The following is a 27,865-nucleotide window of genomic DNA, read 5'->3' on the forward strand; positions in this document are numbered from 1 at the left end:
CCTTGAATGAGAGCGCTCACCGCAGAACTATCGAGTAAACAGTCTTGGAAGTCAAGGCCAGCAGAATCCCTCGTGTCTCAATACCATCCGTTAGGAAGGCAAAGCCGGATCTCATGTATCTGTGGTCAGACAAGACCGCCACCACTTCCTCGTATTGCAAGGCTGCTCCGAAAAACCACGCCAGTGTGCGCTCTGTTTCCCTAACCCCTTTTTTGAGGGTTGGAATTCACATAACCATGTGGTTGTGCTTCTGGAGTTTGGGACTTCCAGAATCTCACTGTTTATCACTCAAATCAACCAAAATAATCAGTCCACAGTGAAAACATATCCACAGAGGAAGAACCTTTCTTAATGCCATCGTTAGGCGTCCCTTGTTTTTATGTGCCTGTGCTTTCAGTCTCCCATCTCTCATGTTGGGTTTGTTTAAAAGGAGTGATAAGTTCATGCTAACTGTTGAGTGAGACTGTCAGTCTTCTGTGCAAGGCGTCTTCCTCATTCATAATTGATCACTCAAGCACTTGCCAAATCAAATCTGCTCCACTGTTGACATTAAAAGTCTCAGCCTGACAGGCAGGGTCCGATGCCAACAGTCTTAGTGCCAACAGGATGTAATAACAGCGAGCCACATCCACACAATCTCATCTGCAGTTTGCAGTTTGCCCTAGTTTTAATAGTCTTTGCTGTAATTTGTCACACGAGGGAAAAACTATGAGGGGCATCAGATATTGACTTTTTGATAATAGAATAAAGCCTTTTTTAGAAATCAGAAGTCTCATTTCATTTCATTGTATGCTGGGATAATATAAATAGGTTGTCAAAACATTGAACCCCGGGGAAAAAAACAAGCAAAATGACTTTTACTTCTCAATTCTGGCTCTGAAATCGAGCTCTGAAACAAAAATTAAGACGCCAAGTCCAGCCTTAGCAATGCAACAATAAAACAGCAAAGGAGGTAGAGTTATCACCAAATAAAAAAGGATTTCAAAGATGGTGTTGAGTCTTCTAGGTGGGTGTTTGGTCTAGATAAGAAAACATTAAATAATGCCACACTATCTTAAACATACATGACTGTGACATCACACCAGTGAATACAGGAGATTCTATGAAATACTTTCCAACTACACCAGAAGAAATTATATTCTACCTTTAAGTTGCAACACCAATATAATTCCACTTAATAGTACGCATTTATGACTATATACACAGATACTAGATTCTAGTTCATATAATGCACTGGCTAAACGAGCATTAATAGGCAATGTGTTTGTTAGCTTAGCTCAGCAAAACTTGAACAGCCAAAAAAACTAGAACATAAATGCAGGGAACACTCAGCATGTCCTTGTCAGTCTGAACACATCCAGGTTTACTCACAATCTCTTCAGTGAAGCACACAACCTGAACCGTTTGGAAAGTAAATCCACTCTGCTCCATGTTCTGTCAATGCACCTGTTAACTCACTGCAGTGCCTTCCTGTCTTTTAAAGTGTAGTTGTGCACTCCGCCACTAGAGGGCACTGAGGCCACAATTTACAGCCTGTACTTCAAGCACTATAGTCTATGATAACAAAGTTAGTAAATTTACTGACAATACCAGATAAGTTTTCTCAGTAAACCTTAAAAAAGAGCAGCAGCAGCAGCAGCAGCAGCGGCCAGGTCAAAAGAAGTTGGCACGGCGTTCTGATAGATTTGAAATAGGCCGACCATTTGATGAGTCCACCACAGGTGTCGCTTGCAATTGCTGGAGTTATGTGTCCAAAAAGCCCTTGTATTCTTCACCAATTTAAGCTCAGGTGTAGGTCCTACTTTCCTGATTTACATTAAAGGTTAATCTAAATGGTGTAAATAATGAATTCAGGACGGTATCATCCTTACTAGCAGTTCCGTTACTCTAGGAAAAAGGCGAGTTAGGCTAGCTACCTTAGTTTTGTGAACTTTTAGCTAGCTGGAGATTCTTGTTCTCACAGCAGGAGGACTTGCAATAATGATAGCAAAGCCCCTCCTCCAATAATAGGGAAGCTGTGATTGGTCCATTATACTGTCATTAGAATTTCATCTCTAATTTTAGGACATGGCACTAATTTCATAGGAGGATAACCAATCACAGAGCTGGAAGCATAGCATTTTCTTCATAGTAGCAGCAGAGTGAGAAATTAAACCTTCACATTCCAACAAAAACTGAAGAGAGAGGTTTTAATAGTTGTTTCCCCAATTCCTGCGCATGATACGGAAATATGTTACAAACAGGAAATCTTCTCATAATATGAGAAAATATGTTCATTATCAGTAGTTTCTTATCATTCATTTTTAACTATTTAATTTGAACTTCAATAGGCTATGTACTCCTTTGTTCTCTGTTTTGCTCAGCACCTGACCTGATACATTTGGAGGTTCTTTAGCTACTAAAAGCTCAGCTTTTCTCACTAGCTGAATGCTAACTCTCTTCCTTTGGATAGCAAGGTCAAATTGGTTCATCAGAGATACGGTACATAGCCAATGCTAGAAATCCTGATTACAACGATAAGCTAGTTACAGATATTAAGTTGCGTTTTCTCACCATGGCTGAAACTTTAAAGTAAAAAAAAACAACAACACAAAAAACAGCAAAAAGCCAAAAAAGCATTATGAACAATCAAACGGATCTTATTTATGATCATGATTTTGATTCCAGACTTTATTTCAAATGAAATGCTTTGACAGATTTGTTTCTTTTGTATTGAGAGATCATTTATGGATGCATCTTTATAGTAATTATTGATTATTTAAAAATATGGTAAAGATATTTCAAGTTCACATACAGTATGTAGCTAATTGCAAGTTTACATTGAGAACAGACCATTAAAATCACTGACCTAAAATAAAACGTGTCGGTTATAGACAGATAATACAGATTTCAAATAGTATCCATCATAAGGAAGACATAAACAGCCTCATCAGGGACATGTTTTCATGATCATCTTAAGCTTACTCTTATTGAGTACAAGAAGAGTGTCTTACTTTATATTTCTGAGTGCCAGAAATTGCACATCCTTGCACATTTACAGTATTTTGCTATATGTTGACATCGATGAAACATTTTCACTTGATGCGATACAAAGCAGTAATATGGGACATGCAACATGGGCTACAGAGAAACTGTGCAGACAGTATTAGTGACACATCGGACCTGAGAAAGAAAAATTCACTGGGACAAAAAAAAAGGTTATAAAAGGGAAAGCATTCTTATCAGAATCATCAAAAACGCTGAGACGACTCTCTAACACGTTTAAACTTTTAGTCCGTCAGTCTTTCACTTTGCAAATTATTGAATTATTTCCCATTTATCTTATAAACAACATCTATGGGAACAACATGCAGTTGACTTTACATTTGTGCTGACAGAATAAATAATTTGTTTTGTCATATTTTTAAATATACTTGTATTAAAAAACAGATGAGGCCTTCAAAACGTCAAATTATCTTTAAAACAGAAGGTTATGTTACACTGTGGTAGTTATATTAGCTAGTTCCAGTGTAGCTGTTGAGGTTATATTCAGGCTGCCAACGCTGGGTCCTTTGTAAGATGGGTCTTTAAATGATGGCTGTGTACCAAGCGCCACAATCAATCAATCAAAAGAGGGAAATTATAAAACTGACTATTTTGAATTTGAAAAAATGGGGTTCACTTATGTTTTTCTAAAAGATCATGCATCATGCATGATCCCATAGATGAGATACAAGATGTCGGAACACTGTTTCTGTAGTCATTTTCAATGATATCCAAATGTCAGTGTTTGTGGTGAGCATTTTCAGCAAACATTGATGCACTTCCCAGAAATCCCTGCAACTCTAACTCATGTGAGTATGTCATAATAACCTCCCATGTTGAAAAATGAAGCCAATGCCAGTGTACAAAAAAACGCAGTTCCTCGAGTGTCCACTTGAGGATGGCTGCAAAAACCAAGGAATCCACTTTAGGTCCCATGTTAAAATTCTTTTTTCAACATAATTTAACATGTTTACAGCCTGGTAAAAGAACAGTTTGGGTCTGAATAGCTAATTCACTGATTAGTAAGAATTGAACAGGGGGTGGGGGGTCAAGCTTTTGTAACTCATCCACTTTGTTAATATTTGAGCTAAAGGTTTTTTATGAATTTACATAATTCAGGACAGGCTGGGTTGACTGACAGATGGGCGCATGTAGCTGTATGCAGACTTAAGGCCCGCCTCAGCTTCAACTCTTTCCCTACTGCTATTGATCCAAAGTAAGGGGGAATAAGTAAGCAAGCATTTCCAACATGAGGACAGGGATTTTGGGCTTCAAATGCAGAATGTCATTGAGACCATTTCCATGTTTTACACAGTATATGATTAAAACATCAAGTGCAACTGAAAACATTCCGTTGAATCATTTAGAGCATATTTATCTTTTCCCACTGGTTGACCTCATATACTCAGAATGTGCCATAGTGTGTCTGCTTGTCTGCCAGAACTACAGCAGCCTCTTCATGCGGCAGGTGTGCTTCTCAATATGCATGGTGGCCCGGTCTGTGGAGCTCGTCAGCACGTCCAGAACCTCATCGTGCCGTTCCAGTTCTGTCTCTGCCTCCAGGGCAAGATTCTTCAGCTGCATCAGCATCTGCAATCACACACACACACACGCACTGTTTTGTTTAGGGAATAACACATCAGCCTCAGATGAGAGTGGAAAACTAAGAAGCAAGACACGAATAAAAGAAGATTAAAAAACTTGAAACCTAGAGAAAAAAATGGTGAGCTGTTGCAGGGTGGAATGTGTGGACCATATGTGCAGAGGTGCAAAGATGGGGTCAGTGAGGTATAAGTGAGTGTGTTAGTGAAAAGGGAAAGAAGATAGGGTTAGAGTGAAATGTTCATTTAATCCAGAGAGCCTGCTGCTTTATGTCTGTAGAGGAGAACAAACCTGAAAATGTAAAACCAGCCATGATGCAATAACAGCTAATCACATGGCATTCATTGTTATGTTTAATATTGTGCAGTTTCTGGAACATGAGAAAATATTCAGACAGACGTCTTTGCTTATCTCCTGGGATCTTTGATATCATAAAAATACTATTTGTTTTCTGCTCTCAGTGGATTTTGGGAGCTGTGTATGCTAGCTGTGATGGAACAACTTAAATATACAGTGATGTGCCAAGCAAAACCTAATAAACCCTCCTCCAAACCCATACCACCATGCTTTCTAAACTAATATTATGTTATGCTACACACTCACACACCCACTGACATTATGTCACCAAGCACAGAAACAGTTCCAGACAGCAGTTTGAAAAACAGATAGTATGTCAGTACACACCGTGGAACCACTGTGTTCCCTCACTCAGGTCTGACTTTACAATTTCAAGCAGGAGAACATGATGGAATCACACCGTACAGTTCACATTCACAGGAGGTTTGATGTGTCATAGAAAAACACATAACATGAATATTTTTAGCTGCTGCTTATACAATGGTTAGAGGACTTAAGTCATGTACAAAACCCCCCAAAATTAAACATTTAGGCTAGAACTAACAGAAAAATACATGACTTAAATAGCTAATGTCTTGAGCATGACAGGGCCAAGATTAAATAAAAAATACAAACATAACAAAACAAAGATCCTTATTTTCATTTTGAGTCTGTGTCCTTCTATTCACGGCAGCTTCTTCTTTAAAAATGCTTGCACGAGAGGGAATATTTGCTGAAGTGCTTACAACCTGACATTTAACTGAGTGACCCTCTGTACAAGTCACCCAGCTGTAGATTTTAATCTTGACGTGAATTACAGTAAAAGCAGGGTGTGTACAGAAGCGTAGCATTAAGTCCAAATTGTCAGTCTTTGAAGTCTGAACAGCTTTAGACAATATGTGATTTATTCAAACAATAGCCGACCAGAGTGCTGCTTTATATTAGCTGTTAAGTGTTGACCATGCTTTTCCCAAGTTACGCAATGCAACAAATATTTAATCAAGATTTTTAAGTCACTAAACTACAATGGAAAACACTGCATCATGCTGTCCTCTAATTTCCTTGGTATATCAAATAAATTCTCCAAGTTTTCATTAAACATCTCTGTAACCTGGAGACAATTCTCTTGTGATGCCCTCATAACTCCAATATCAAAGTTCTTATTGCTCATTATCAAATAACAATAATAAGACTGGCTCGGCCAAGATTATCTCTGATATGGACACAGTTTAAGGACTTTTTTAATTGTGTTGTCTTCGTGTGTTCTGACGTGAACGTCCTTGTGTCCCTTGAAACACTACATATGTTAATTTAAGCTATTTTAGTATTATTATTATTATTATTATTATTATTATAAAAAGCCCTGGAAGTAGTGGTACTGACTTGAAAAAAATAAGTTATTATCTCTGAATATTTTGTCAACCAGAGAGAACCATGCACGTTTAGGGCCCCTTTAAAAAGCTATATGTAAGAAATACGTTCAAAGAATATGTTATTTCCCCAACTAATTGTATGAATTGGAAACCCACACATTTTAAGGCTGTATTTCCAATTGGCATTTGAAGTGATTGCATAATGTTTTACTTCTACAGCCAATTATTTGCATGATCTTTTCTTACCCCTACATCTTGTTAACTCTCACATAGTCTGTTTGGCACCAGCTGTTAAAGCCTAACTCGTGGATTTGATTAATTTGTTAGTCTGAAACCACATGTGATGTGTATTTAAATGTGCTGTAACTAAACAAATGGTCAGTTGGTTCTGGTTACATTAATGTACTGTACCAAGGTTGCTGTGGCTCAGGAGGTAGAGTGGGTTAACCACTGATCACAGGATAGGTTGTTAGGACTTCACCTCTTGGGTAAGACATAGAGTATGTGTTCCTAGTGACCTGTATGGTAGCTCACCATCATTGCTGGGGTGTGTGCATTAACATAATGATACGAAAAGATAATTACTATAGGTAACCATTTACATAAAAAATACTTTTTTTAAAGCTACCTGGAATAAAAAAAAACGGTCTGAACCATTCTTCTGGATGTGCGTCACAATGTAGGTTTTGCCACCGCAGACCATGTCTGAAACATTTCTTATGTTGTATGCTTCTGAATGGAAAGACGTTGTAAAGTCTGACCAAATGACTGAATAGATTTCTTTCCTTCTCTTAAAATCAGGATGGACTTTGGTTTGTGGTCTCACTAAATAAGATTTTAAACATACAGTGAAAAAAATGTAAATCATTATGGTGTATTATGGGTTTGAATGGGCCTATCAAAACATGGGTAACTGAAATCATGGAGTTATTTACTGTGTACAGAAATATAAATGCCACAGTAGTGCATGTCATATTTTCACACAGGTCTCACCTGTTTGAGCTCCTGGGCCTCAGTCCGACTGACAGATGGCTGGAGGACTTGCACCTGCAACTGGGAGAGATCTCCTGCTGGGACCTCCAGTGGGAGCTCGGTCTCTGGGCACCTTGGCAGCAAACCTGAGTCGGTGGGTGGAGGAGGTGGTGAAAAAGTGCAGAGTACATATGTTCCCTCCAGACATATGCAGACAGTAAACTCAGAGTACAGCAACTGAGGCAATCAGGGTAGAGTGACTCATCAAAACACATTTCTGTAAGGGAGAGACACCAATGGCCGTGTCCAAAAGTCATGTGGGTAAAATGTTTTTACATTTGGCTACACAGCTATAAGTGTACAGATGTGGAAAAAAATAGACCTGTACTGCCACTTAGTGGTCAATTTTATACTAAACATGAAAACAGTAACATACTGAAGCCATTTTAATATTTTCTGTGCCTTACCTTCGTTCCAGTTCTTTCCCTCTGCGTCAGACGGAGATGAGACTGGAGTTGCCTTAAATGCAGTGAACTGACTAGTAAGCTCCAGCTTCTTTTTGTACTGCATCTCTAAAACTGACAGTGCCTCTGGCATCTTGGCTGACAGGAACCTGTAGCATATATCTGGCTTCCCAATAAACCGCTGTCTGACAGTGATCTCATACGGACTGTGCACCCTGATTTCGTCGACTTCATTTCGTTCGAAGCGGTGAAGAAGTTGGCAGTTTGTGTCTCGTACCTCCAGTGAGGACACCAGCACCAACAGGCATCCGGGTTTTAAGTCTGAGTCGCCGCCTTTTGTCACTACAGCTGGGATGCTTGTGATCACCTTATTTCTACCGGATTCTCTGCCAGCTGCAGCAGCAACTGCAGCAGCAGCTCTTGCAGCATCCTCAGCCTTTGCTTCCTGCTGAGCCTTCCAGGGGAGTTTACCAAAAGGCCACCAGGAGGGAGACTCAAGCTCTGACAAAAGTCTGCAAAATATAGAAAGGACACATCAGAAACATCAGTGTATGAATTGACATATTTCAGTGTAAACCTGTTTTTGCATGTAGCTTATTACTGCATACGAATAAGGGCATTATATCTTTGTGAAATTAAATATTTAGATAGTTACTTATCAGCCACTCCCAGATCTGAGTCAATCTTCTCTAGTCCCTGCATCATATTGTCAAACTGGTCTCCTTGGTGGCTGAGGACTCTGCCAGTGTCCTCCAGTCTTCTTTGAGCCCCTGCCACCAGGCTGATCAGCTCTTTGCCTTTAGAGGGTTTACACTCCGCCCCCCGGGGTTCTGAGCTGGGGGACAAAAGGTGCTCTCTCCAGAAATGTTCCAACACATTATAAACCACTACCCTGTTGGGCTTAAGGGAGCCAAACCAGTGTTTCACGTTGCCCTCTTCGAGCACGGTGAGGGTGCTGAAGATGAAACTAGACGACTCCATCTTGATTTCCATGATTCTAGAAAGGCGGAAATTGGCCAGACTCTCCTTACTATGGGGTGCGTAAAAGTACAGCATGGTCCTAGTGAGGGACAGGGTGCCACTTTCCCATCGCTTTTCACTGTTGATGTAATAGGAGCCAGACCAGCTGTGGATGGGTGTGATCCGGCTCATTTTGGAAGGACATTCACTTTTCTTTCTTTTTTTACCTGGAAGAAGGGCAAAAAAAAAAAGCTTCTTTATTACATGTTTACCATACAATAACACACACTGTTACTTTTTGAGTCTATTATTACATAACAAAGAAAATAATGTGAGAGTAATCCTGACAGTAACATACTGTTAAAAAGCCTTATATGGGATGCAGGCAGCAGATTAGCTTCTCTGAGGCGAGGAGCGACCTTCTTACCGAACAGCTCGCATTAACCTGAGCGCCTCACAAAACGTCATCTATCAACACTTGCTTGAACAAAATATTTCCCTAAACAACAACCGACAACATTGCCTTTTAGGACATCCAGCACAACATTACCCCCACACTCTTCCCAGGAAGGTAGCGCTGATGTTTATTACGGAAGTGACGTCATGTAAAAAGCACGGCAGTATTTACTGTTCGGCTGGAAAATCCTGCAGCGAGAGAAATCTGACATCGACAAGGGCTTTGAGATCAATTGTTATCATTAGACGGCGGTTACCTGAACAGATAAGATGGCGTGCATTGCAAGCATTTAATACGTAAAAGGTTATAACAGGGTTGTGGTGACATTGATTACTCTCGTTATTTACACCTCGGGATGGAGTCATTTGCAGCGACCTGCAAACAAAATAACCTTACGTTTTTAAGCGCAGTGCTAGTTTTCCCAGCTCTGTCGAGCACATGTTTACTGTAAATGTGAAGCGACATGTGCTGTATAATGTTTACCCGGTGGAGCTGTGAGTCTTGTTGTCACGTTTCTTGCCGTCTAAACGGTGACAGCTAAGCGTTGCTAACAGGCTAGCCGAGGTGTTGAATGTTTACAAACATCATGGACAGGGAGGCTTATCGCAACTGCTGCAGTCTGGCAAAAATAACAAGACAGTCTTATGACCAGTTTTGGTCTCCTCATTTTTTAGATTACATCGACAAGGAGTTGAGCTATTCCAAGTTTTTCAAGAAGTACTTACTTCCGAATCACCCGTGTATGTTTTCAAGGAGGTTTACAGACGACTGGAAGTGTAGGAAGCAGTGGGTGTCTGAGGAGGGGAAGCCTAATTTCCAGAAACTGCTCCAACAGTTTGGTAAATAACCATGTGACTATTACTCATTTAAATGCGTCAACATGCAAGTGCTGCCATTGATGTACCGAATTGTAGATGACTTTTGTTTGTTATTCACGACAGAGGAGACTCCTGTTCCTGTCGCAAACTGCAACGCAAAGGAGTACAATGCCAACCCGAAACAAGTGATGCCTTTCAAAGAATTTATACAATACTGGAGGGAATACATCCAGAATGGCCATTCGTCACCTAAGGGATGTCTTTATCTTAAAGACTGGCACATGTCAAGGTATCAATTTTGATTGCATTACATTTTTACTGCACACTGCGCAGTGTACAGTGGCTCAGTCTGTAGGGTCTTGGGTTGGGAATCGGAGGGTCGTCGGTTCGAGTCCCGGCACGGAAATTTGCCTGGTAGCTGGAGAGGTGGCAGTCCGCTTCCTGAGCACTGCTGAGGTGCCCTTGAGCAAGGCACCTAACCTGCCTCCCACCAGCTCAAGAGCGCTCACTGTGGGCAGCTCCCTCACTCAGAGACCTCTCCATTAGTGCATGTCCATAGGATCCTGTTTGTGTAGCATGTTCACTAGACAGAGTGTAAAAAACTGATTTCCCCTTGCAGGATCAATAAAGTATAAATTATTATTATTATATGCCCACACTACTGACTAATGGTCAATTCTGTTCTCTTGTTCTACAGGGACTTTCCAGAACATAATGTTTACACCACACCGGTCTTCTTTTCTTCTGACTGGCTTAATGAATACTGGGATACACTTGAGGTGGACGACTATCGCTTTGTCTACATGGGACCCAAAGGCTCATGGTGGGGGAAAAAAAAAATCTGTTTTGTTTTCAAATGTATGAGAACACATACCAGACATGTAGTGAAAAACTAGTTTGTGATGTTTTATGCTAGTCGATGCATTTTCTCGTCACCAGGACTCCGTTCCACGCTGATGTGTTCCGCTCCTACAGTTGGTCTGCAAACATATGTGGCAGGAAAAAATGGCTCCTGTATCCCCCCGGTCAGGAGGAGTTTTTACGGGACACTCATGGGAACCTCCCTTATGATGTTACATCTGCTGAACTGCGAGATAAAGGCCTTTTTCCACACTCCGAGGAAGCCTGTCAACCTCTTGAAATTATTCAAGAGGCGGGGGAAATCATTTTTGTGCCCAGTGGCTGGCACCATCAAGTTTATAATCTGGTAAACTCTAAAAGAAACAAAATTACACTTGTAAACATTATGGCTTGTTATCGTATTTTGACAGGAATTCTCTGTTCTATATGTTTATCTTGCAGGAGGACACCATCTCCATAAATCATAACTGGTTGAACGGCTGCAACATCGACATCATGTGGCAGTTTCTTCAGAATGAGCTGTCGTCTGTTCAAAAAGAGATTAATGAATGGAGAAACACGATGGACTCGTGGCACCAGCACTGCCAGGTACTGTAGGGACAGGACTTGTCAACCTGCACACTCTTAAAAAAAAAAAAAAAACCCATTCTGTTACTGGGAATGTTTGCAATGCAATAAGTGAAGTTAATATTATACTTTACTTTTCAGGTCATCATGAAAGCCTGCTCTGGTATCAACTATGGAGAATTTGCCTCGTTTTTAAAGATCATTGCCAACAACAGAATGGCTTTCCTGAATGCTTGCTCTTCTGGGGATTCCTCCGAATGCCCACGACATCTGTCAGAGACCCTCACCGTGCTTGGACCTTACCATGCTGCCTTTGACCTACAAAGAGTGGCTCATATTATTGAATGCCTACTCTGCAATGAAGACTTTAAGCGGCTGGATCATTCTACTTTGACTTTGCAGCCAGAAACCATGTTACAGCAAATTCGTGACACCATACAATCCACCAGGGGGCAGCATCTCCTTTATCAGGAATAAGATGTTCAGTGGTGTCTCATCAATGTACTTATCATCTGGAATTAGCTTGAATGACAAGTGCCAATTTGTATATTGTGAAAAAGAAAAAATGGTGATGGTAAAGATATTGCCTCACCTTTAGTTTGGAGTAGAATACAATGTGTTGCTTGTGAATGTTTAGATTTTTTTTTTGCACTGAAAGATAAAAAGGTGAATAAAAGATACAAGTGGATGGAGTTTGTTTTGTTTTTTAAATATTTATTCAACAACCAATACCATAAACATAATTCTATAGTGCTGAAAAACAGATATTTTTAGTATCATATTTGTGTTTTAAATAATCTTAATAATTTGGGTAAAATCACTCTTAAAGTAAGTTTTATTGCAAAAAACAAAAAAAAAACACCCATTTCTGGGTCAGTGCCACACAGCTGTTAAGCAATGACAGTGTAACATACTGTACTTCAGGGTTCTTTTCAAGAGACGTCTGTCAGATTTGATGTACATCACATTTGAAGGGAACTGTAAAACATCCTTGTCTTCAGTTGACTTTCACGTCTTTAGGCCACCAGTCTGGCACAGCCACCTCGAGTGTCACTTTGGTGTCGTCAGAAGATTTAAGCGTCAATACCTCTTTGGCATGTGCCATACGGATTAGGCTCAGACCCAGCTCTCCAACCCCTGCTCGGTACTTCCCAGCTGGCTTGCCGGACTGTGTTTGCAGGGAAGCTCCGTCCTCGAGGTCTGACACTGGAGCTGACAAGCGTGCTGGCATCAGGCGTTTGCGAATCACCCCAGTGTGATGAGTCCTGGCTGTGAGCTCCTGGCCAATGTAGCAGCCTTTGCTAAAGCTGATACCCTGCATGAAGACTAGATTCGACTCTAGTGGTAGTGCCGTCCCAGGGGGTAGGTCCTTCACCCCCTCAGGAAGTCCTAGACAACAACGACAGCAGAGAAAATAAACAAAACTTGTAAAACCATGTCAGGACACGTGCGTGAAAATCCTTTGTCCTCAACCCACAAACTAGTAAAACTAAGTAAAATACAAACTGCATGTGTGCAATGACTTGACATCTCTTACCTAGCGCATAGCGATGTTTGTGATACTCCTCTGTGTCACCTTTCTGACATGATGAAATGACCTCCGAGGGGTCGACCTGACTGTCCACCACCAGTCTCCAGCCCATCATCTGAGTTCGAGGATCAGTCTCCCACACCAAAGCTTTTTCTGGGGAGGAGAGCTCCGGTGTACTGGCCTCTTCACCCGTGCTCTTGTGCTTTGGAAGTACAGCCCATACAGAGAGGTCGGGACAAGGGTTTATGGTGATCTTTCTGCGAATCTTGTACACCTTCAAATGTCTCAAGATTGAGTCTTTAACTGTGCAGTCGCACTCCAGGAAAACCCCCTGTCCTGCTTCAGCTTCTTTTAGACTGAAAGGAAATACAGCAAGTTTTGACGTCTTTTTTTCATGAGTATAAAAGCAAAACATAAAATCACTTTTCTTCAAGGTGTTATTTTTTAAGGTGAACATATTTTGCCGTCTGACTGTCTCCCTGAATTAGTTTTATTGTCTAAAAATAGTTTTGATGATCCCCAGAAGACATGCATTCGGACACACAGCACTGCGATATGTGAAATTATATTGTATATCTTCAGGGTGGTCCTGCAGCTTTAATGGAGCTACATGGCATGACTAATGTCCATATGTGTATAAAAGATAAAGGTATACATTCTCCTGCCTTAACAGTTGCAACGAAAAAGGTTTTGAGTAAATTTGTACCAAACACAGGCTGTTCATATATTCACCATGAACAATATTTGTGAAGGGGCTTTTTATATTCGACATTATGCTTCTAACAAACTGTAAACAGACTGCTGCATCTATCAAATGATTTAATTAAAGATATCTTGTTATTTGATCTTCAAGGACAATAAAAAATTACTAATTTGACAGTATATACAAACAAACTAAATCAAAATAAAACCTAAAAACTATAATTTAGCATCTTCAGAAACATGAAATTCCACTGGTTAATTTAGTGTTTTTTTCCCTCATCTTAAAAAAAAAAAAAGAGGCTTCCTACAGTCTATGTGCATTACACAAGCTTTTGTTGTCATATTGCAGATATTCACTCAAAAACGTAACATTATAATACTGGTTATAACTCAAGACTGTGATCACTTTCATATAAATATGGTTACTTTGTCAACAAACTTTAAATGATACACCAGGTTAGAAAAGTTAAAAAAAATGTTAAATTAAATTGTATTTAGTACAGTCCAACATTGAATTGATTTACTGCTGAAAATGTGTTCAATAGAGACATAAAATAAAACACAAACGATTTTTTTTTTAAAGGACACACCTTAGGAACATGTAGCAGGAACACCATTTCCTATAAAAATAAGGGTCTACTTTGTGAAAGTGTTATGAGGGATTTTTTTGGTTACGGTTTGCAACTGAGAGTAACCCCTCAAGGGGATACAAATAATAAAGCAAAACTGTTAGATCTTAAAACGTATAAAATCTAAAGTGAAGACCAGTGTATAGTTTGCGGTCTCACACTTGCTGTAATGTATGAGCCAACAACTGCGTCACAAGATAAGGAGCCGCACCCTCGTGTTTCCTAAAAAAACAACAACAAGTGTTTAAACGGCATTATGACGCGTACTATACCTGTACAACATGATGTCATATAGTGTCCTTCCTTGCACATTCAGCATATGTGAGTACATGACTTTGTGTGCAGGCTCCTCCAGCAGCGCCATGTCATTGGTTATAATCCCCTGAAGGAACGGGCTCGTGTCTTGTCCCTGGATTTTCAGTAAGGTCCGGTGACAAAGGTGGTAGCACACAAACTGTCCCGGTGCAACTCCTCCGTTATTCGTCCCCTGGCTGCTGTACCTCTTCACTTGTATTCCTGACGGAGCTGAAGCACCGGAGACGTTCAACGTTACGCACAAACACCGACCACCGTATTTTCCGACACGATTAGCGGACGTGAACGCTCCTCTGCAGAAAAATAAAAGCCCCATATTGTATGTTAATGTTAAGAGTGTAGCTGGTGTTTAAATCAAGTGGTTTGATCTTCTATTCATCACAGTGGACGACTACATAATGCTTGCAGACAACCATAGGCGCCTCCATTTTGCCATCCCAGAATGCATTGCTCGAAAATATTTCAAACACACGTGTGACGGTGTGACGCTGTTTTGCGTCAGATGTTTTTTTTTATTTTCCTTAAATTACCTGTTTCACCTATAGATGTTATTAATATGTTAGTTACTAAATATGTTAAAAAATAAAGTCTGAAATGTACAACTATTCTAGTAGTTGTAGTTGTTAATGCATCAGGCTAAGGCCAAGCTGTGCATGTCATTTTACCATGAAGAGCAACAAGTATGTGAGTTTATATTACTGTCACGTGAAAAAGTATCCTTTTATAAGACTTGTTATCGCAACAACAAAAACACGTTTTATTTAAATATATGGGCTGTAGTCTTTTCTTACATTAGCATATCTTCTCAGGATACTATTATGACAAGATATGCATAATATATCTTCATTTTAAAAAGAGCCTTCCATACCTAAAAAAAACAACAGCCTCTACATTCTTAAGTTTGAAATGATAAATGTGTTCATATGTGAAAAAAAAAAACAGAGAGGCAAGAAATCAGGTTTCAAATAGATTTATTTCCTCTTGAATAAAATACTTGAACAGTCTTTAAAAGTTTGAGGCACTTTGAAGTATCAGAACACTGAAGGCTGGATTAAATATTACTCTGAAACCAATTCTAGAAACATACTGCTTCAATGAAGGAAAACATGCCTAAACGTAAGGTAAATGAAGTTGAGTAGCTAATGGTGGGGTTTTCTATTGTAACCTATGTGTATACTATGTTCCCAGTTGTAAAGCATGCATCGTCTGCTTCAGATTGCAGAAAATATATATATATATTTTTTTAAATATCTGCTATCCACTTACCTCGCCCCCACTGCAGGTTTAGGAAATATAGAGTAGATGAAGGCTTTGCAGGCTATGGCCCAAGACCAACAAAGTGAGCAGATGTTAACCACAAGAGCCTACATAACACAGCCCTTTTTCAATATCTTTATCAAAATATTTCACTTTAAATCTGCTTCCAGCAACACTCATCCATACTGCATCCCAAAAAACCTCTCAAAATTCCCATGCATCCCTCCAACAACAATCATCATTCTCAAGAAATGACTCATTGTGCATTTTGTGCTTTTCACCACTTTTTCTAATTTGGATTGAAGGTACAATCACACACTTACAGAAGTTAAATGTCTTCATGTTAATCCAGTTCAGTGGCAGTCAAGGGTAGTTCAGATAAATAGCTCCAAGCAGTCTGTTTATACTTTGACATTTTAGCTGGAATTAGAGATGTTTACTAGGTAATTATGTGTCCAAAAACTATGTTAAGTATAGGATTACACACAACAGTAACAAAGAAGATTCATGATACTAGATTGGATATTTCCTTAAAGTATTTTTCTTTTTTATTCCCAAAACTGAACCGTAATTCTTCATTAAGTGTGATTGAAATTCTCACTTGTTATTGTCTTAAATTGCATCTCACACACAGATCCTCCAGCTGTGTTTCAGTGCAGTCTCAAAGTCCTAAATGTTTTTACTGTTAATTTACTAAATGAGATGCACCTCTATATCCAGACAGAGGTCTTTCCATTTTTCACAATAGTTGCAGCCTTCTCTGTGGCCGACTTCGGCCTTGCTCCCTGCTTCTCCTGAACTGTATTGACTCGATTTTGCTCTGCCATTGTGCCCCCAGAAATAGGACTACTTGCTCTGGAGGTTTGTTGGTTGTTTTTGGTTTGATAAGTTTGAAAGGCCATATCAAGCTGTTCCTGGGCCACCCGGAGGTGCCGATGAAGGCTGGCCAAATCAGAAGGGATGTTCTCATCTGGACTGATGCACTGCTGCTCCTGGGCCACATTGGCCACATTCTGCTCGTGTGTGATGAGGCTGTTAGGGATCCTGCTAGGTTTGTCGGTCTTCATCACAAGGTTGTACCCTGGAGGGGAGCCTTGGATGTTGCGAGTGAACGGGCAGCCGTAGGACGTCCGTCGGCCCCGAATCCTCTTCATACGAAGGGTGTCCCGAAAGGTGCCTATTCCCAGGTGAAGCATCTCACACACATTTAGAACTAGACAAAGACAGCTTACCACATACATGATAAGGAGGAAGATTGTTTTCTCTGTAGGCCTGGAGATGAAACAGTCCACTCTGTGAGGACAGGGGATCCTGTTGCATACATATGAAGGGCTAACTCGAAAGCCGTAGAGGAGATACTGTCCTGCCAGGAAAGCAATTTCAAAAATAGCTCGTGACATGAGCTGAAGAACATACATTCTCATCAGTCCTTCTTGCATAATTCTTCGGCGTCCGTCGTGCTTTGGTGGGTCTCTGCTTGTGCTGCTCACAGGTTCAGGCTTGGCCTCTTGCACCTCAAGTGTATCCTCGTAGATCATAGGCTCAGCATCGTCGTCCTCATCCTCCTCTAAAACGTCCTCCAGATGGTGGCTTTCTCTCCACCTGGAGTGAGGAGGAGGCTTTCTTCGGAGCCTGTTGTGCTTCCTGCGGTCCTCCTCTGATGTTCGGGCGATCTTGTGGATTGCGTAACCCAGGTACATGATGGAGGGAGTGGAGATCATGATGATCTGGAAGACCCAAAAGCGGACGTGTGAGAGAGGGGCAAAGGCATCGTAGCAGACATTGTCACAGCCCGGCTGCTTGGTGTTGCAGATAAATTTGGTCTGCTCGTCCGAGTAGATCGACTCTCCTCCGACTGCTGTGAGCACGATGCGGAAGATGATGAGCACGGTCAGCCACACCTTCCCCACAAAGGTGGAGTGATGGTGGATTTCTTCCAGGAGACGAGTGAGAAAGCTCCAGCTCATGTTGCTCTGGTAAGCTTTTCAACTAGAATCTGGAAAGAGAATAAAGAAATTCATTGAGATCTATTATTAAATAAATGGTATGAACTTGACTTGCTGATAAAATATTTTGTTTAATTACATTTCTTACTTAGGAATTGTTGGACGTATTAGCTTGCAGAAGTTTTTAAACCAAAGCAAATACAGTCGAAGGCTTCAACTCAACATAAACACATTTAAATATCTGCCAAGTGCATCAACAGTATGTCCAGAGCTCAAACTGACATTTTCAAATGTCTTGTTTGGTTAGACTGCCACTCCAAAAACCCAAAGATATTTAAATAACTATCATAAAGACCAATAATTACTGTAAACAAACACATTAGTGAATATGGAGCAATGCAGTTTTATGGCATTGTCAAAAAATAACTTACAGCTCCTATGAGGAGTTTTCAACCAGTTATGAAACATTCAGAAATAAACACTGGTGCTTCTTTTATGACCTAAAAAAGAAAATAAGGGAGTTTTGACATTAGCACAATTATTTCGCACTGTGTCAGAGCCAGATTGCTCCCCCTCCCCTCTCCTCAATTGGTCTGCATTCACATTAGTAACATTGTTGCACACCTGAGTACACTTGGGTATGTACACAGTCCGATACAGCAGGGGGCAGTATGCACATAGTTGGTTTGCAAATGCACCAAGAAGTCCATCCTGCTAACTGTGAATATTTTTTGTTATTTCTTAGACGCCAACAGCGACCCTCTTCCTAATTCCAAATCTACCATGCAGCTCAGAGGAGAAAATGGGCCCATGCTGTGCGGATACGACGGTTTCTGAAGCGTCAGGAGCCTTTTAGTATTACGTCATATAGCGGTCCACTTTCTTGTTTGAGCACGGTTGCGTTCACATCTCCTGCAGACCATACTTGAGAACACCTGAATCTCGCCCGTAACCACCTCTTCAAGCCGACTATGTTTGTGTTCACTCTGATCAAATGATCCAGACTTTGGGGTCAAGTGTACTCGGATCCGGACCCGGGTCTCTAATGTGAAATCACCTTATAAGATGAATGGTGTATTACTTTGTTCACATAGGGCGACAAAATGATAAATAGACCTAGAAGTTCCTCACAGGAGCTTTAAATTGTATTCATTTTATCTTCCAATTAATTTTCAGTCATCACCTATTTAATTGCCCAATCTTAACCCCATTTCAACTGTAATCTGTTGGGCCTATAACTAAAAGTGTTTCTTGCCTTTTTATTAAGTAACCAGAAAAATCACTGTTCTTCTGTAAGTCTTGGCTTAATTTTTCAACCCATGAAGTCACTCTGATTCCACGCAGCTTTTTGAGAGAGAGAATACTGTCCTTCAGTGTAAAACAGTCTGTTGTACAGTATAACTGTTTGATAAGGAGGGGGCATCCATTTTCAATAGATTACACGGTCAAATATAAGACAATGGCTAGGTTTGATAAAATGAGTAAGTGAGGTGATCACTCTCTATAATCACATTACATGCAGTAATTCTACTATCCCATTTGAACAGATTGGGAGTCGAAGGGGAAACGCAGCAAATTGGATGACAAATAAACACTCCGTCAACTACACAAAACCCCACCAGCAACAACAATCACTTTGATTGTAGCTTTGACCCAGGAACACGGCAAACACTACACGAGCGTGACAGACTGAGAACACAAACTGAAGCTGACAGAGCTCTGAATGTATAAAAAGGACTGTGCTCCACTCAAAGTGCCACATCAGAAACATACTGTACTCCGTATTTTCAACACATCATGCCAAGGGTCACACAAATGTGCACGGGCACACACACACACACTATACAACAGATGACATGACGCCTCACACTGTCACAGTCACTGTAGACTGTGAGGTAAATGAAGCTACGAGGAGGAGACAGCGTAAAGCTTCTGTCCTCCTCTTTCAGAGCTGCAGAGTTCATGTTGATCTCATGACTGCGGCACTGTGTTCCCTGGCGTGGGATGTGCCGTCTCCCCTGCCATCTGAGTGAACAGGAGAGGCTTGTTGCTCTGCCACGAGGCCTCCCCTCCAGATCCAGCCTGAGTGGGGCTGGGGAGGGGGATCGCCACATGGAGACAGATGGCACCTATATGGTGGGTAGCTCATGTGGGCCTCAGGATGGCATGACATGAGGAGGCTTTACTGAGAATTTACACTAAAGTTTGAATGAATCTGTTTTTATGGCATCAGCGTTATACATAAACCTTTCATTATGTCATTCCAGTGTACCTGAAGTGAACCTGAACAAACAACTCTGCAAGTATTCTACTGCTTGTTATGTTGATTATTTGCTACCCTGTCTGTGTTAAATTGTCCCTACAGTGGTTGTTACAGCTGGCTTCTCCTCAAACAAGATTGTAAACTTAAGTAGAATTTACCACTTACGTTGACAAAAGATTGAACTGTACTGATGATAAAGACAACTCACATTAAGATAAGAAATATGAAAGAAACAAGACTTATTAAAGCAAACATATTTCCACTTCAAATATTATTCAAGGTCATGTTTTGATTTCTGCGTCTCTTTCTACAAAGGTGTCATACAGAACGAATTACTCCGAACAATTTACTATTTTTCATTTCATATAATTAATAAAAATAAACCAGGACATGAACAGATTACTGTCACCATCCTGGTGCAGGAATACGGGGTAGTTTAGAAAATGCTGTATCGCTATGACACATTTTCCGACCTAATGAAGACCAGCTATTTAATCATTGATGCAAATACAGGCATAACATGCGTAATCTTAGTAAGCATGCATCACATTTAAATTAAAAAACAATGACATATTGACACTCTTTCAATGACTTTTCCTGTACAGCAGAGTATTAATTTATATTTAAAGGATTATTGCAACTGTGTTGCATTATCTCTAAACATGATTAAAGAAGACATGGGACATCATGAACAGTCCACAGTTTTACTATTTAAAAATATGCATCTAAAATTACTCTACAGCGTCAAAAAGTCAGAGACAACAGACAAAACAACCCACCTGGAATAGTTGCACATGCATTTCCCATCCTGAATGTCTCCTCTGCCCTCTCTAGATATCCCCTCCACGATGTGATCCTTTGAACACATATTTCATCCTCATGTCCAGCCTTCCTCTTCTTATTACAACTTCCAGATTGGTAAGAAAAAAAAAAGACAAGGAACAATTTTGGTGCTGCTTTGATCTAGACTTTCTTTTAATCCTGTATTCCTTCAACTCTGTGAAAAAAGTGAGGTCTCACTGCTGTGAATGCCTTACATTCTGACTTGTGTCTGGTTTCTATTACACCAGCCTTCTGCCCGTGAAGAAAGTATAAAAAAAAACAGAGAGGAAGAAAAAAATCCTCTGGCGAGTGACCCTCATCCCCTCATCCCAGGGTTCAGACTTGAGGATATCTCAGTGCAGACTGAAACGAACACCGGGGCTGAGGGAGCGTGTTAATCGCAACACAGCCGACCTCCCCCCAACACTCATGTGCAACATTTGTAACACAGATGATGAGGGTCTTTCTCTTTCTCTCGCTCTCTTCTCTCACTTTCTCTCTTTCTACATTTCCATATCTCCATCCATCTCTGACTCTCTCTACATCTCTGACTCTCTCTCTCTCTCTTCTCTCTCTCTCTCTCTCTCTCTCTACACCTCCATATCTCCATCCATCTATGACTCTCAGCACTTCTTACTGATTAAAGGCTTCATGCCCCCCAACCCCCTACATAAGAAGAAGCTCATTCTGAGTTGTATTACACTTAAAACACAATTTGTAAAAATGCAAAATGTCCCTTTCTCTCTAGCACACACACACACACAGTGATTGCAGATTAGCAAGGTCTATATTGTCTGTCAATTGCATAACAGTTTACAATGTGTGACAGTTATGAAAAAACAACTTCAGGGAGACAGATACAGGGAGTCTGAGGACAGAAATGTCACAGAGACATTAGCCACCTTGCCTCAGTGCAGATCCGCCAGAATCTAACCAGCAGGTATGCTCCGTCATATCAAGTGTCATAATATTTAGATCCTCCATCCAGGCAGATGGCCAGATAACAGAGCAGTGGATGAGTCCCACTCCGCTCTACCGTTACACCTCTTTTTCCGACTTCATGTTTATGCTACAGGCCTACAGAGCGCAGTAGCACACGTTGTGACTTAGAGGCATGTGATGGATTTTTCAACATGACAGCAAGTTACTTTCCTGCACATAAACTACTTTCAATTGCTTTTTTGTTCTGAAGAAACAAGGCACGACAAAATACAGATGAGGAGGTGATTCATGCAGGATTAGAATCGGAAAGGAATTTCTACATTTCCTCCTCCTGTGTGCCAAATCCTGCAGTCAGGTTTAGGAAGTGATCTTAACTCATTTACTTTTAATAGAGGACAGATAAACGGGTTAGTGTCTGGCTAACATTAATGAAACCTCTCTGCTCAATGTCACAGTGACCATATTATTTTTTATTACTTATTACTTTAACAGCGCCCTCAATAACCTGTAGTTATGACCTGTAGCTATAAAGCCAAGAATAACGTTCATCAACATCGGTAACTGATCAATCAGATCAGTTCTGTAAATAATGATGAGAATTAGTTAATTTCCTGCCTCTTCATAAATTGTGAGAATGTGAGACAGTCTGAGGTGTAAAGAGAGCAAAGAGAACTACAGGAAGACATGTCAAGAAGGAGATTGTACAAGCACATGAGAAGTCATTTAGAGCTTATTTAGTCTGATTAGTTTGCGTTCTGAAGAAAGCTCAGAGAGCTAGCCATCTGGGCCCTGCAGGATCTGTCCTCTGCAGGCCTCGCCTCCGAGGCTCCCCTCTCCATCTGACAGAGGAGATGTGGCGTATCGAGCACCCCTGGTGGAGCACTGAGGAGAAGGAGACAGGGGATGCTGCTGGAATGACTAGAGCATTTGGGGTTTGGACATGTGCTAACCCTAAGGGACGGATACGCACGTGTTTTTTTAGTTCTACTTCGTTCCTTTCCATCCAAATTTTTTACATCCTCCAAAAGACACAGATGGTCCCGAGCAAAGCGTCAATAAGTGAACGTTCAAGTCGAAATCATTTCGAGTTTATGTTCCTGGACAGTTGGTGAAAGATACTGGGATTTACAATAAACACTAATGGAGATTTTATTTACTCTACTTTGCTGAAATGAGTCATGATATGCAGGTCTTTAACATGAACTGTGCAGTACTTTATATATTGCTCTGCCTTCAGTATGAATCTAACAAGATTATGTGATGATAAATGTAAAATAAACAAGTTCTATTTTTCAATTCTAATCATCTATCTTTATAGATTTTACAGTTTAAACATAACTCTTAATTAGTTTAGTTTTCTAGATCTTCTGACACAGTGTTATTCGTTTTATTAATCTTCAATAATAGAGCTGCATTTAATTGGTACTTGTAAATATTATAGTTTTGACAAATACATCTTTTACCAAAGAGTTAAATTAGTCTTTGAAAGTGTTTGAAAATGTCTGAATAGCCAATCTGGAAAAAAAGAATCACTAATGCATTGAGTCAATGACTTTCTAGTTTGGAAAACATTTCTGTGTCCTCGGACATGTCAGGCTACTCTAGCTTTGGGAAACTGTGTTTCGAGTTGATAAATATTGATTGGACTGCCGAGAGCCAGGAAAATATAACAGCATTCCCCTGTGAGACATTGTTTGACATTGCTGTTGTCACAAGGACTGGCATCATGTGACAGCCAAATAGGAGTGTTTAATATTCATTAGGTCAAAGTTATATTTAATGTTAAATGTAAAAAAGATACATATTTTTTTCCCTCCACGGTCACATCTGTGAGATGGAAACAGCTGTGAAAAAATACAACATGACAGCTGACAAACATGACGACAGACTGAAGTGACTGACTAAATACATTTTAAAATGTGATCAAAACTGCACATGCGCTTTTAAGTTGATACTGTTCCTATTTCATAGATTAATTTAATTTAGTAAAATGGTGTATTGTTGATCCCAAAAATAATTGAGGATCAGTATTTTGTTTAAATTCCCAGACAGTTTCACCTCTATGAGGTCACTGGGAGCTGTGAGGGTTTGAAGCGTAGCCGAGTGTACAAGTGATGCAACACGGAGGAGTGAACATCTCAACAACTCTCCTTGGCCGCCACCAATGTCATTACAAGAGTTTTACCCTTATGTATTTACTGAACAAAGTTGATGCGAGCAGACTTGGGGCTGTGGAGGTCTGCGTTTATGTAACAGATCAAGCTCTTACCATGTGACTTACAAGTCCCCCCCCCACTCCCACCCCAACCACCACCTCCCCACCCCAAGAGAAAAGAGTGACACAAGACAACAGAGCAAAAGCATGCAACTCGATGCATGGACTCCTCCTTCCCCCCCCCCCGTCTCTTCTTCTGCTTTCATTAAGCTGCTTTCACCAGGCTGTGAGAGGCTATCCCATAGGCAGCCTGAGAGTGGTGGCAGTCCCATCTCATTTGCTCATGTTTTCTCCCAGTTTCTCAGCTGAGCCTATCCCACCCCTGGGCAGAATGCGTCCCGTGCCAGTTTTACTAAGGCTGGACTCCACTGAAGCCACTGAGATGAAAAGCCTTGAGGTCGATGCCAACAACTTCCCTCAGCCAGGGCGCTGCATCTCCCACATACAAGCTAAGGAACTTGTTTTGGCCGTGCATTGCACTGTTAAAATATCACACTCACAAAAACGGTGAAAGATGGCTCAAATATATCTATCAAAATTTAGCCACACCTTGACACTTCTGTACAAATTAACAAACACAGATATTCTTAATGTTGATTGAGAGCGCGGAAAAAATAAACTTACAAATAAAAGTCAAATGTTTAATTTAAATGTTTAAAGATATTTAATATAATGTATAAAGCCTTCTTTTTCATCATCCTCATAAAATTGCAAATGAGGCAGCAAATAGTTGTATAGAGCATTTTCTTTACTTTCTTTAAAATAAGTTTATATTGGATTGTAATTGGGTCATGCACTGACCTTGAGGATGAGTTTCCTTTCTATGGCCCTAAAAAGATGCAAAGATTCCGGAAGTACAATGAACTCATAATTTAGATAACAATGTACTGTACCTGTGCTATCAGACAACCAAAATGCTAAATGTCAAGGTCCAATTTAAGTCAATTTATGTTCATGAGTGTGAAGCCATAATGTTTTATATCATTGTTGCCTCACAAGTTGTAAAAATACAATTATGTTATAATACACCTACACACACATAGTGAGCCAAATATATCATTCACAGAAGGTTGTAAATATGGGAAATGTGTGGTTTTGTTCAGCAGTTTAAAGTGGCCTTTGTTCATGATGACTGTAGTCTAAATGATAAGATGCATGAGGCCGCATCATGATTGGCTTTTGTAAGTGCAAACATTACCTGTAATTTCCAGATCTGACTGTGTCAATGTATCCTTGACATTACAATTGAAGGGACTGTTAACCTTGCTGGTAAGATATCAGTATGTGGAAAATTCCCTCCAATAAGCTCATCAGCTTTTGGACGGCTCCATAAAAATAAAAAAGACATGCTGACAGTTATGAGAGAATTTGTATTTTCAAAATGAGGAACATGTATTTAAAGCCTAGTAAATGTCCTTTGCTCTTGATTTTATTTTACTTTGAAATAAATTAATTTATTAAAAAAAATAAAACCTGTCAGTGATAGTCTGGACAGGCTGATTTTGAATAAAACATCATTAAATTGGACCTTTACAAGGAAAACCTTGAACCTTGAACGTGTTTTGCTTCCTTTGAACAAATGAAAATAGGATAATTAAAAACTGTATCTAATAAATTATAACGTATTAAGTTAAATTAAGTTAAATATGGAAATGGGCATAATATTATATTGTCTTATTCCCTGCAATTATTTCTACACGCTCACTGAAAGGGTGGCAAACGCAAACCACCCCTCCAAATGAACAAAATAAGAGCTCTTTGCTTACAGAGCTGGGAGCCCTTAATCTTTGACATTATCTTGTCTTAACTGGCTATGTCATGGGCTTATCTTGGGCAGGCCCAAAGGAGCAGCAGACCTAGTCAGGGTCATTTGGACTAGCAGAGATATGTTTGCTGAAGCTCCTTCCTCCAGACGCCTTTGTGCTGTTGCCCTCCTCCAACTGAGTGAACTCCATACACTGGTAGCAACGCTGCAGGTCCCTCACTGATAACAGCAATATAACCGTCTCTCTGCTTATGCAACTAAAGCTCTGATCAAAACTGCACATGCGCGTATACTGTAAAGTGTACCACTTAACACGAGACATTACAGGATAAACTATAAAACCTGGGAATTACTGAGAAAATGCAATTTGTTGAGCAAAAGACAGTGACTAGAAGTAGCAGTTCCTTAATAAACCTTTGAGGTCCATAAGTGATTTGTAATAATGTCTTCAGTAAATTGAAAACAATGCACCAGCCAAAAGATACAAATTAACCGTTTCATGTATGTTTGCTTTGCCTTCATAAGTGTGGTGCATGTCTGTGTCCATTCGTCAATGGATGCTTTATCCACTAGGTGGAGGTAAGGTTTTTAACTGTCACTGACTCCTCATCCATTTTCACAAATGTGATGAAAGTCTGTGACTTTCACCAAAACTAACCGGGGTAAATGACCTGTTTAGACTGCCCAAGTTGAATATTAATAGTCCTGTTTCTGGGGGCAATGACCTGATCCTGGAACATATGACGTAGACCAGTGGTTTTCAAACTTTTTAGACTGCGTACCACTTCAGAATATTTGGCTCTCCAAGTACCACCATTATGGTAGACGTTAAAATACACTGTAGGCCTATTTCAACACACATTTCATGCAAGAGGCAAATTAATTCATAAAAATTATATTATTTATTATTGACTGCTGGCAGCCACACTGTAGGCCTACTAAGGCCTCTAATCCCTCTCGACTCCTACGGAGTGTTAAGACATCAAAAGAGCGCAGAATCACATCAGCTTCAGAGCTACAGAGAGAGAGATGAGGGAGGGGGAGCGATAAGGTCCGCTGTCCGTACATGCATCAAAACTGAAGCTTCTCCTGGCTCTGTTTTAAAAATGTTAATGTACAGCTGCTTGCTGCGGATTGTGTGCTGAACTCCAATAAATAAAATAATATCTGTTAATGTAGACCTACATTAACAGATATTCTGTTATAGTTCAGTACTGAAAGAACAGCAAGCACCTGTAGGTCTACATTAACAAAATATATTTTAATGTAGACCTACATTAACAGTTTGCCAGTTTAATCACTGCTAATGTTGGCATTGTGCCCTTGTGTCCTTCAGGGAAGGAAGACCGTTTATTCAAAAAGATTAAAAGGCTTTGTGGTGCATCAATAGCTTAAGATAATCTTCTTTAAGCAAATGGTTCAGTTTTGCTCAGGTGTTTAGCATCTTGTCCAGCCATTAAATAAGTGCATTCAATGTAATTACAGAGGCACAACAGACAGATTCATGGTGCACATGTAATCAGGGTTAAATTCTGAATGTTTAACAGGAAACACAATGTGTTGCAATGGTGAGTTGCATTAAAAACTTAACCTCTCAGCTTGTAGTTTAGTTTTATTTTTTTACCACCTTCTCTTAAATGTGACAAAAAAGATTATATGAGAGCAAATAGTAAACAAGCAACCCTTTTTATTTTCTACCATTGACTTCCCTTTATTTTTCTTCCCGGTTCAACATATTCAGATGCCGGTAAAAAATTTGAGCCCTTGTTTATACGGAGTAGCCAACAGCTGCATAGGATAGCATTCACAGTGGTTAAAAAAAGAGACAAAAAAAGAACAATATAAGGCTGCACCTACCTGTCCATGTGGATAAAGAAGGATCGTATTCTATGCTTTATGGTAGGTGATCCTGGGCGAGCATCCAGGGGCATCGTTTCACTGTTCAGGCTAAAAAGCGGGATGGGAGAGACAATGGGTCATTTTTCTTCAAAACCCCTCACCACCAAGTACAGGCAGATGCTCAGGAGACCAGCATCCCGCCAAA

The 27,865-nt window shown here is 40.2% G+C and overlaps 4 protein-coding genes across 7 annotated transcripts; 1 reads left to right on the forward strand and 3 right to left on the reverse strand.

Annotated features, from left to right (window-relative positions):
* Positions 1–2,639: 2,639 nt before the first annotated feature.
* snap47 (synaptosome associated protein 47) lies at positions 2,640–10,035 on the reverse strand. Of its 3 annotated transcripts, none has more exons than XM_065954196.1 (5): positions 9,914–10,035; positions 8,427–8,958; positions 7,775–8,283; positions 7,329–7,453; positions 2,640–4,614 (listed from the first exon to the last, which is right to left on the reverse strand). In XM_065954196.1, the coding sequence occupies exons 2-5, from the start codon at positions 8,921–8,923 to the stop codon at positions 4,468–4,470; spliced, it is 1,278 nt and encodes a 425-aa protein (XP_065810268.1). In that variant the 5' UTR covers positions 8,924–8,958; positions 9,914–10,035; the 3' UTR covers positions 2,640–4,467. The 3 variants fall into 3 exon arrangements, with proteins under 3 accessions (XP_065810268.1, XP_065810267.1, XP_065810266.1); XM_065954195.1 differs by lacking the exon at positions 9,914–10,035 and adding an exon at positions 9,159–9,297; XM_065954194.1 differs by lacking the exon at positions 9,914–10,035 and adding an exon at positions 9,090–9,297.
* jmjd4 (jumonji domain containing 4) lies at positions 9,380–12,122 on the forward strand. The gene is made up of 6 exons (XM_020654370.3): positions 9,380–10,027; positions 10,130–10,295; positions 10,704–10,829; positions 10,946–11,213; positions 11,309–11,455; positions 11,576–12,122. Exons 1-6 carry the CDS (start codon positions 9,760–9,762, stop codon positions 11,909–11,911), a joined length of 1,311 nt encoding a protein of 436 aa, XP_020510026.2. The 5' UTR covers positions 9,380–9,759; the 3' UTR covers positions 11,912–12,122.
* iba57 (iron-sulfur cluster assembly factor IBA57) lies at positions 12,123–15,044 on the reverse strand. Its single transcript, XM_020654372.3, has 3 exons — positions 14,569–15,044; positions 12,972–13,321; positions 12,123–12,823 (listed from the first exon to the last, which is right to left on the reverse strand). The coding sequence occupies exons 1-3, from the start codon at positions 14,925–14,927 to the stop codon at positions 12,432–12,434; spliced, it is 1,101 nt and encodes a 366-aa protein (XP_020510028.2). The 5' UTR covers positions 14,928–15,044; the 3' UTR covers positions 12,123–12,431.
* Positions 15,045–15,565: 521 nt separating this feature from the next.
* On the reverse strand, positions 15,566–27,864 carry gjc2 (gap junction protein gamma 2). Of its 2 annotated transcripts, none has more exons than XM_020654373.2 (2): positions 27,679–27,864; positions 15,566–17,864 (listed from the first exon to the last, which is right to left on the reverse strand). In XM_020654373.2, the coding sequence occupies exon 2, from the start codon at positions 17,833–17,835 to the stop codon at positions 16,579–16,581; it is 1,257 nt and encodes a 418-aa protein (XP_020510029.1). In that variant the 5' UTR covers positions 17,836–17,864; positions 27,679–27,864; the 3' UTR covers positions 15,566–16,578. The 2 variants fall into 2 exon arrangements, with proteins under 2 accessions (XP_020510029.1, XP_020510031.1); XM_020654375.3 differs by lacking the exon at positions 27,679–27,864 and adding an exon at positions 20,857–21,334.
* Position 27,865: the final 1 nt, after the last annotated feature.

This window comes from Labrus bergylta, chromosome 4 (genome assembly GCF_963930695.1).
Source record: "Labrus bergylta chromosome 4, fLabBer1.1, whole genome shotgun sequence".
In the NCBI taxonomy this organism is placed as follows: Eukaryota; Metazoa; Chordata; class Actinopteri; order Labriformes; family Labridae; genus Labrus; species Labrus bergylta.